The sequence below is a fragment of the Rhodnius prolixus genome, unplaced genomic scaffold, assembly GCF_049639745.1.
Source record: "Rhodnius prolixus isolate KJV_2025 unplaced genomic scaffold, Rpr scaffold_10, whole genome shotgun sequence".
NCBI classification, from domain to species: domain Eukaryota; kingdom Metazoa; phylum Arthropoda; class Insecta; order Hemiptera; family Reduviidae; genus Rhodnius; species Rhodnius prolixus.
Window position 1 is genome coordinate 7,953,389 of NW_027411615.1, and position 10,910 is coordinate 7,964,298.

Below are 10,910 nucleotides of genomic sequence, written 5' to 3' on the forward strand. Positions count from 1 at the left end.
AAAACAGGACAAGGAGCAAAAAAAACTATAAAAAATATTAACACGAGATCGGTTATTATAAAACAATGGCCATATAATATGGCCCATATTCAGCCGAAACTGAGCGACTGCTTGAACTATACACTTATTAATTAGTAACAAATTGTAAATTTTGTTTTGTCACATTCTTTAAAACTATACTAACGACAAGTAAAATACAAATATATCTAATTTTCACAATATGAAGGTCAGATCTTAACAAAATCATATTATAAATCTTCGAAAAAATATTCATATTTTCATTAATTTCATTGAGTATAATTTAAATTTCATTGAAAGACAGTACAAATAAATAAAAAACAGGATATTTATGCTTAAAAAAAAAGGACAGCGTCTTAAAAAACAGTACTGTCCTGCCAAAAACAGTACGAATGGTCACCGTACTCATACGGCTCAATTTCGATAATTCCACCCGTCTTGTCATGGTTGATTACTTCAATTCTGACAATATCAAATTTCCATAAACCATAAAGTTTGATTTATCAGATTTGAATACAGAATTTTACTTCCACATCTGTAAGAAAAAAATCATATACCACAACTTAGGAGGTATAAAAAAAAAGTAACCATGCAGTCGAGAGAGATACAATCATGTTAAAATTTTGGGAGTAATTAAAGTCCTTTGTTCCACAAATTACTTTATTTTGAACAGTATTCTTTTGATTAGAACATGAGTGTTGAATTAAATCAATATCAATGATATAAGACATAATATGGCCTGAATTTTTCTTACAACACACTAATCATAAATGTTTTGTAAGTAGCTTTAGCTTTCTTGAATGTCCAAATTTCATTTACCTAAAAGTACTTATCCTTTAACGAAGGCAATAATCATTCCTCGCTAAGTATGCCTATTTAAAAATGATTAACTCAATTTGAAGTTGCTATGTTTTTAGGAGTATTAAATCAGTTAAGAACCTAAATTTTTAAAGATTCTTTATTTTTATTAGTTAAAACTCGATGGTTCAAATTCTCAAATTATTTTTTAGACATCACATTAAAAAAAACTTAGTAATGTAAACTCAAAGTAATACTAAAATTCAAATGAGATAAATTCACAGCCTTAGTTCACACTATAGTTGTTAGTAATAGAAAAATGTATTTAGCATAAAACCAATGAATATTATAAACAGTTGGAGTAACAATGATTAAATTGTAAGCCAATATGATTTTTAAATTTCTCTAGCCGTATGCTGGCTGGCTTGTCTACTTTGGTGGGTGATCAATTATAGTAATGGTACACAACTTATGCAAACTTTAAGTAATATAGATATTTGGTACATTATTTTCACTCACACACTTTTTTTTTACTCAACAAAAATTGTGCAGTTTTGTAAAAAAAAAGAAAAAAGAAAAGTGGACAAGTGCATCAAATTAAGACCCACATTCACACAAAACAATAATAATAATAATAGTAAAAGCCTGTCAGCTAAAATCATTTGGCACCAACATTATTTTTTCACATAAATTAAACCAAAATATGGCGAAATATCTCGAGGCATGAATCAAATTCAATCTTGACTTCTTTCACTACAGATCACCTTCGGCAGCTGCTTCATCTGCAGTCTAAAATCACGTGTTATTGAATTTTAGGTTAATTGATAATTTATCAATCTAGGTAGATTTGTTTTTATAAAATATTACAATAGGCCAAAGGAGGGGAGGGATTAGCTATGTGGTTAGCGTACTCGATTCCCACGCGGAGGTCCCGGGTTCGAATCCAGCTGCTAACCCTTAGATTTTCTCTTTCTAGGAGCTTCTTACAGCTCACTGTCCGGTGATGGACAGTGTTGTCTGTAACGAGAGAACACTGTCCGGAGGCCGGCAGTGCACTGAAAAAAGCTCCGAGCGCTAATAACCTCAGCTGTTGATGTGCCAAAGGTTTATTGTAATTTAATTAAAAGTATAAATTTTAATTGTGTGTAGACTAAACAAGGACGTTTTTTCAGTTAGTCAACAGCAATCGAGAAATTATTATAGAAACAAGACTCTGAGTTTAGTAGTCTACTCAATACTGTCCATTATAGCCAAAAAATTATTATTATTATTATTATCACTTGGAATTTTCAATGGATTACTTATTACATAGCCTGTTTTGTATAACATAAAATACTGAAAGTGAAGCACTATTTTAGTTGATAGGTTAAAGAAATGAATGTACATACCTCCTAAGATGGACCTTGGATGAATAATTACAAGAAGAAAATAATTAAACTAAAGAATATTTTGCATACCATTGCATTTAGGTCCATTCCTTCTTTTACATGTAGGGTTTTATTTGTTATTGCGAGAAATCCAGAAGTTAGAATTATTTGCAATGGTGCTATGTACATAAATTACTTTTTACTTCTTTTCAAAAAATAAGAGTGTTGCTATCATGTCAAATTTACGATTTTGAGTTTTTAAAGTAAATTAATGTTAGTAGGTTATCTGAGCGCGGAAAAAGTGGTTTTTTACTAATCAGTTTGTATGTGAAAAAACACCAAATATATGATAAATATCTGTAAACTAACATTGGTTAACAGCTCAACTGATAGAAAATAGTCCTTATTCTTATTAGACTGATTTTTCAGTCTTGAGTTTTCTCGAAAATGTTTTTACATTTTGGCTATATCAAAGGCATTGCATGCATGAGGTCCATAACTAACAATTGATTTGTTTTCATAGGCTACTTTATTATAGAGCAGTTTTGGAAGTGAGTGCTATATTAGTGCAATGTATACTTCCTTATCACCAGCATAATATTAAGGATTAAATGATAGTCAAAGTTCCATGTTCAAAGAGATTTCCTTAAATGGCTCCACAGATTTTGCCGAAATTTGTAGAACCATATTTAGATAAGACATTTTTAGGGGGTAGAAAGACTTCTAGCAGAAAAAGTCTTAAAAATAGAATTATAACTTTTATAATTTTTTCTTCAGGAAAATTCGGTTTATTTGCAGTACAGGTTTTTTTCTAATGCTTGGACCACTCCTTTATGATCTACATTTACAAAGATGACCCTGCGGTACGGAGTGAAGCCGTAGATTAATAAAGATATCTTTTTTTTTTTTTAACCTAATTCTAAATTAGAATTTTATTAGTACTCTTGGCGGGTCTTCTAATAGACAAACGTCAAGGAGGAATCCATCAAGAATACAGAAGAAAATTCTGTTAAAAAGTTCTGTTACTGAACATTAGTTAAGACTTACTTACGCCAGTTTTCCAGGATAAATAATCCGGTTTTGTGGCTGCATAATATTCTGAAACCAAATTTTCTATAACTTCTCTGGAAACATCAAGTTCCTCAAGGCTATCTTGAAACATTGCCTGTTTGCGGAACTGTTCCAGGAAAGCTTCTCTTTTACGCAGTTTATCATACTGAGATAACACTTGATTAAACAGCTAAAAAAGAAAGAAATTAATAACAATAATTCTGGCAATAATATGTTGATATTAAACCAGCTTATTTACCCACCGATACAATATTAGTATTATTGGCTAACATCAGTCCTGAAACTCTGTGAGCAGTAGGAACGTATGGTGATTTACGTGATAATGCTACTTGTATGCTGGCAGGACCCCACGGAATAAACTGAACCAGTTTCCTCTCCCGGATTCTTTGGAGGGATTTGTGTACTTGTGTGACATCTACTTCTCCCTAATATTATTAAAACAAAACAAAAAAGTACTTCATTTACAACTTACAATTAGTCACAAATAGATTTGTGGAAAATGTAATAAAAGTTAAGAAAAACGAAAAGAGCATTTAAATTGATTCTTGAGCATTTTATAGTTTTTCTTTTACTCAAATGTAATTTAAACTCAAGTAGCTCGGTTTATGGTAACTGTAGTGGAAAACTTCCACCAGTTGTAAGATGCGTGCAAGAAGTGTATTATTATTATTATTTTTTAAAATAAAAACAAAGGCGGCAGAAATTTGCAGTAATGAAAACAATTTTGTTGATAAAGAAATCGCTCAAGGATTTTGTAGTAAGCTTAAAAATAGAGAAAAGAAACATTCACGGAGAAAAAGATGACGTTAATCTATGATAAACGTGTAAAAAAGTAGAAATTCCCTATCCGAACTTTCTGACTTAATTACCTCAAGTTTCACGCCCGGTTTTGCATGAAATTATCACAAAAAAGTAAGGCTACGAAAACTATTCCAGTTACGTACCAAAATGTTATTTAACAGTATACTGCATAAACGTCGCCTAGGTAACTTGAAGAAGGCGAACAATTCCTCGATAAATTGTGCACGTTTATGAAAGTAGATTGCTTTTTCAAATTAAGGAATCAAAAATCTTCAAGAGATTGGAGCACCTAAATTTAATCAGAAATGTCTGTGTCTTTAGGACAGCCTTGGATACATGGTGGATTTTTAGCTCTATCACTTCTAAGTGATAATCAATACATCAGTGAACTGCAACTTATTAAACAGAACAAACGTCCCAAGCTCTAGAGAAACTTTGTACAGTACACTAACTCCCAATGCCTGGCCCCACACAGTTGCAAGACATCACATTAAGCTAGATGTATTCTAACACCTATGTAAAGCCTGGACCTGCAGGCAATAAACTGAGTGTTCTATCTCTTCATTCACACACTTTACCTTGCTTCTCGTGGAAAGAATTCATCAACAGTGATACTGCATGGGTGATTTCTCATTCGTATCAGATTATTCTTTGAGGGTATTTAACGTTCACGATATATATGTTTAAAAAAAAATGTTAACTGTAAGTTCTTATTAAAATCTTGTTACCTATTTTTGTTTTGTTTTTTAGCCAAACGAAGAATATTTTTCACACTTTCCTCGCATTAAGACCTACCTGTATAATATTTAGAATTGACATATAACAATGCTGTCCATGGCGATCTAATTCCGTTGAAACCATCATGTTCTTGGGTTGTAGTAGTCGTCTCATTACATCTAAAACAGATGTCTTACGAACAGAGGTTTCCTATAGAAAGAAAACAAAAAATTTTTTAGTCTTAAAATAGTATTAAGGTAAGTATTGAGTGAACTTGATGAATCATCGTCTTAAAAATTATATGTTATGAGTGTGATTAGGAATTACAATGTACTCTGAGTATAACATGAAGATAAATATTTTTATCAGTTACAGATCTCTTGTTTCCTTTATTTCTAAAAAGTTTCAGTTTTTCATCCTTTAACTCCCGATGTGGGTTGTCGATTTATCATATTGAGAAGAAAATTTGACTCCCCTTACAAAACTTGAAGAAGCTCTAGTAAATTAACAGAACTTCTACAGTAAATTATCTACAAAAAATGATGGGTCAACTCCTGAAGATGAGCGAAAATCCGAAACTTGTCATAATTGAAGAAAACAAACTGAAGGTTTTTAAATCTGCGAGCTCTACTATTACTTTCAAAGGGATTTTTTAATCAAAAGGGCTTTCAAAATAGTTTTTATCACCATTATTTCTTTTCTTAATTACATTTTGTTTTAGTTAATAGCCAATAAAATGTCAGTTAAGCTTATGGCAACGAATTTATTAAAAATAACTTAAGTGATTAGTAACAAAAAAAGGAATAACTTTAGACAAAAATTAGATTTTTATGCAAATTTTATGAGACACAAAAAACATCAAAATCACTTAAAACACATTACACTTTAAAAAAAATTATTGTACAATGGTTTCTATCCAAACTCGCACTGTGTTTTGGCTGCATAATTAATATATATTCAGTACTAAATGGACATTAAAGGCAGATCAGTAGTTTCCGAGCTTGTATGTAGAATATATAAGGACTTAAGGATTAAAATCCATTGCTATCTGAAAGATCTATTGTAACACTTGAGTACACTTACTTACCGATTAGTTTATGGTATTTAGATGTCAGTACATGTATATGTTTATGTATCAAGATCTTAGATGATCTTAGATTTTCCTTGGGTTCGCTAAATAGAAGCACATACCAATAATCCTTTTCTGTCCCAAGTATTTGGCTTCTCTTAATCAGCAACATATTTTAACAAAATAAATTAATGTAGGAAGTACCTCATGATCACCAGTTAATGGTGTATATCCAGTCATAAGAAAATGAAGTTTCGGTGTCGGTATCAATGGGGCAATCAAACCAATTAAGTCGTTATTCATGTACGAGGGATATCTAAAATAACATAGGATGAAATCAGTAATGTTGCTCATAAAAATTAAAATTATAACATAAAAAACAAAATTAAACGACCTGAGAGTAGCAGTACTGACTGACATAATAGTTGACACTAGTGAGTTGATTTGAGAAAATGTAGGTTGCTGGATATGCAATCTATCAGTTGCAATTCTGTTTAGGGCAGTATTATCCAACACAACTACACAGTCTGCAGCTTTTGTTAGTCTTTTTAAAGTTAACACTGAGTTGTATGGTTGCACAACTACATCACTAAAATAAATAAATAGTTGTCAGCATAAATAGCTACTTTTTTGATAATTTATAATACAAGTTGCAAATACTCAACCAAAATGCTACCTTATTTCGTCCTGATTGGGGAAAACACTGTACGTCTGGATAATCTTCTTGGGGAATTTATCCGCTAAGCGATCCAAGATGTAAGAACCCATTCCAGATCCAGTGCCTCCTGCTATAGAATGGCACAGCACGAAACCCTATTTTATAGATAATTCTGTTACTCATTCTTCAAGTGTATATATTTTATTTTAAATATATTGTTAATTTTACCTCTAAACTATCACTATTTTCTGCTTCTCTCTCTATAATATCAAATACTTCTTCTTGAAGTTTTTCTCCTTGCGAATAACCGGAAGCCCAATTATTACCTGCACCTCCTCCATCTTTTGATAGATAAATATTTTCCGGGTTATATAGCTGCAGGGAAATGAAGCACTATTAATTACCAAAATAAATTATACATTGATGTAATTTATTGATCGCAAGGCAGTTGTTAATATCTCAATTCAATTGTATTACCTTATATGTTATATTTTAATATTTAGACAAGATGGCTAAAAATATCCATAACATTCATAATCCTATATATTTTGATCATGTGCCGATAACATAATCGCATTCGCAATCACAAGAAAGTGATAAGAGGGAATTCGCTGAATCATACTAGCAATTAACTGAGATATTTCTAGTATTAGATGAATAAGGTCGTACCATCTTCCTTGAGAATGTTTTGATAAACACGATCTCAGGTTTGTGAAAAGTTAAGAATTCGATGATTACAACAATAAAAACTCTTATAACAACATTTGCTTTCAAAATGATTAAAAGTATTTCGATTGAAACTACCATTACTTTTTCAAAAATGTTCACTCAATAGTTTGACAGGAATAATGAGATGTTGAACCAAAGTGGAACTCACAAAAACCCAGAGATTTTTTTTTATTGCACGAATAAAATGCCAGTTTGTAATTAAAACTGTCAGGAGAGTTAAATAAGAGCTTATGCCATCTTAAATTAGTCATGTAGAACTGGATTACAAGAAAAGAACCTTCCACGAAAAGAAGACAGAAACTAAATGTTTTTGGAAGTCTGAAAGCATTTCAAGACTTAATTATTCACTAAATGATTTAATTATCACATCTTTTTCTAAGGATTCCGTACATATCTATACTGTTAACGAACTGAACTGAAATTGATTTTCCTAACAATCCTGTTCATAAAATTAGAATAACCTACTAAATAATTTTGCTAAGTATTGCATTTATATAAATTTCATATGATTATATTGAAGAGTACTACATACGATCTTCTACAACTACTCTACTAACTCACAATCTACCACTTCATATCCGCACGCTAATCACGGCCAAAAGACGAGCTAGAAACCAATGGCAAAACCACAGGTACCCATCAGAAAACGAATTTTGAACAGGCTAACCAGACAACTAAAAATAGAGTTACAGAAATATTACAATGACAGGTACGCCGACTTCACTGGACAACTGACAATAAGCTGAAAATAAATCTCTCTGGACCTTTACTAGAAGAATATTGAAGTATAGGCAGATATCATCTCCACTTCGTCAGGATAATAGCTCTTTGACCAAGTCCGACGAAGAGTAAGCCAACTTATTTGCAACCTAACTTTCAAATATCTTCTCACTTCACATCGAAAACTAGACCAGTGACACGCCACAGACGTTAGACTGGATATCCCCCGCCAACTCAGCTTACCTCCTAAACCCTTTACACTTGCAGACGTAATGTACGAAATTCCAAGAAAAGCTACACTATTCCCCACATTCCTTTACAACTCTGTCCTTAGAACGACGCACTTTCCTACTCTATGTAAATTACCAATCATCAAAATAATACCGAAACCGAGGTAACCCATCACTAGTGTAACTTGCTACCGACAATCTGCTTACTACCAGTTCTTTCCAAAATCCTGGAAAAGCTACTTCTTAAAAGACTTTATCCTTTAGCGTCAGAACTAAATATAATTCATCAATCATCAAAATACCATCCTTTCCACCTTTGCTGATGATTTTACTCATTCCGATCCTTTTATCACGGGCTCTTCAAACGTACATTAACCTCTTACAGGACTGGCTTAACGAATAGCGAATTAAAACTAACGTTACGAAATCAAAATATATAGTATTTACTCTAAGACCTCCAATCTTCTTGAACCAAACTCCTACACTAACTGTGTACAAAGTACGCTACCTTGGATGTACCTAGACAAACGGTTGACATGGAATCTCTATACTAGACTGAAAAGACAAGAAACTAATCAACGCTACAAACTTCTTGCCAGACCACTTGACAAACACCCTACAGAACAAAAGCCTCTTATACCTTCTCTTACTGTGACCTATTTGGTCATACGGGGATCGACTAAACGTTCCAACTCTCTACGCATCCTGACTTTACAGTCAAAAATACTACGAAATCTACTTAACATTCCATTCTTTGTTTCTAACCTCACCATCTATAATGATCTCAAAATCCCTTTCGTTAAAGACCTTGCTAAAACTCGTTTCTTAAAATTTCATTCTTCTACCGCAGCTCAACCTAACCCCTCTAACACATTTTTTCACATTACCAGGAAATCCTCCAAGGAGAAAGGAGATTGAAGAGAAGATGGCCCAGCCATCTATTATCATCATAAAAGCAGTATAGTAAATTCACGTTAATGGAGTGACCCCAGAGGGTGCCTTCTCGATTATATTCCCGATACTGATATCTTATATCGCAATTGCTTGTTGCAACAGTTATTGCAGTTGTGAACTTCAATAAAAGATTAAAAAAAAAAAGATTAATTAACAGCTGAACCAACTTTACCTTCGCATATTGAGAATTTTTTATGGACTGAATAACTCTAGGCTCTAGGTCGAGCAAAACAGCTCTCGGAATGTAATGCTCATCATCTGCCTATAAAAAAAAACAACCAAATATACATTTCACCAGGATATATCAGAGTAAATAAAAAACAAGTTTTTAATGGGAAAAAGTTCTGCTTCTCCCATGCAGTATACTGCTCATGCTATACCACTACATAAGGGATGAATATTATGAACATCGACTGATATTCAAAAAGTCAACTTCCCTTTTCTCCTGAAAACGTTTTTTGCACGTTTATTTCATTTTTTTAATTAACGATGTTGAAATTTAAATGATGATCTAACCTGATAAAAAAAGACATCTTTACGATCTGTACCTTCGGTAGCAAACTGTTCCAAAACTCCTTCAGGATTAATTCCATGTTCAGCACAAAGCTTCTTCCAAAATTCGAAACCCACTAAAATTTAATTCCATTTTATAAAGGCTATAGATAAGTAAAAGAAATTTTTGAAATGAACCCACTAAACTTTCAATTCCGACATTTAATAAAGGCTATAGAAAAGTACAAGAAATTTTTGAAATTAGGTAATAGTTTAAGTTTTTGCAAATGTAAAGAAAGAACGCTTGATAAACTTACCCATCTAAAAGTTTTTTGTCAGTTGTAAGCAATAAGCTTAAGTGGGCATTTAAACACTGAAATCATACTTTACTAGTATTAACGATATTGAAACTTACCCTGATTGCCACACTGGCCAAGCTGGAGAGTAATAATCTCACACGGCATACTTCTCCAATGAATAATTCACATTAATTCCCAACGATAGCAATAAAGCTATAAACTTCCCTTCTTCACCATTCTTTCTTCAGAGCGAAAACTATCAGGATAGCCATCTTAAGGATTTAGAAGTAGAAATCGATAGTTATAATTTGAAAGCAATACAACAAAAAGATGTGAGGGGGACACCTAATTTTCTTTTAATACGATCTGCATTTATTCCAAGTGACCAATAATTAAATAAAAAGTTTCTAACTTTTTCCAAATCATAAGAAAGAGGTACAGATTGCACATAAATGCTAAAACATGTATTATCAACAAGTTAAACGAACTTTTTATCTAATTTTCATTAAATGCATCTTCAACTTAAAAATGCGAAAATATTAATATCTATTTTCACTAGACAGATCTTTTCATTACTATTGACATAAAATATGGCTCTGAAGAAAACAATTTCTTTAATTAAGTCTATTGTCATAATTGGAAATTTTTCCAGTCTCATGAACTATACCTTGAGAAAAAGCATGACTGAGTTTGTAACATCCAGAACTGAATTTAAATTTGACAACATTTGGAATTTAACTATGATCTGTTAAAAATACCTTGTTAAATGGCGTTTACTACACTTATTAGAAATGTAATGTTCTTTCTCCTTGTGTTTTGAATACATTTTGTTTACATTCAAAATGCTACGACTACTTGTGCGAAGTGCAAACAGGGCTTCTTGTAACGAAGCATTATCAAATTAGAAAATTTATTGCTGCCCTAAGTTTCGAGTACCAATACTCTAGGTACAGGTTTTTACAGCTCAGACGTTTAATGGAAATACTC

The 10,910-nt window shown here is 32.1% G+C and overlaps 1 protein-coding gene across 2 annotated transcripts; it reads right to left on the reverse strand.

Annotated features, from left to right (window-relative positions):
• Nucleotides 1-660: 660 nt before the first annotated feature.
• Nucleotides 661-10,205, reverse strand: LOC141456765 (tubulin gamma-1 chain-like). Of its 2 annotated transcripts, none has more exons than XM_074133035.1 (11): nucleotides 10,040-10,205; nucleotides 9,649-9,761; nucleotides 9,305-9,394; nucleotides 6,728-6,874; nucleotides 6,518-6,654; nucleotides 6,236-6,430; nucleotides 6,046-6,157; nucleotides 4,851-4,982; nucleotides 3,497-3,679; nucleotides 3,231-3,423; nucleotides 661-1,605 (listed from the first exon to the last, which is right to left on the reverse strand). In XM_074133035.1, exons 1-11 carry the CDS (start codon nucleotides 10,086-10,088, stop codon nucleotides 1,595-1,597), a joined length of 1,362 nt encoding a protein of 453 aa, XP_073989136.1. In that variant the 5' UTR covers nucleotides 10,089-10,205; the 3' UTR covers nucleotides 661-1,594. The 2 variants fall into 2 exon arrangements, with proteins under 2 accessions (XP_073989136.1, XP_073989135.1); XM_074133034.1 differs by having other exon boundaries at nucleotides 3,235-3,423; nucleotides 10,040-10,204.
• Between the last annotated feature and the right edge of the window lie 705 nt (nucleotides 10,206-10,910).

Bases quoted from the DNA above. Each gene is read 5' to 3' on its own strand.
- LOC141456765 (XM_074133034.1), bottom strand. From the start codon at position 10,088: ATGCCGTGTGAGATTATTACTCTCCAGCTTGGCCAGTGTGGCAATCAG. The intron at 9,762-10,039 runs GTAAGTTTCAAT...ATTAAATTTTAG, and splicing joins TGGCCAGTGTGGCAATCAGG to TGGGTTTCGAATTTTGGAAG. The intron at 6,875-9,304 runs GTAAAGTTGGTT...ATTTCCCTGCAG, and splicing joins AAAATTCTCAATATGCGAAG to CTATATAACCCGGAAAATAT.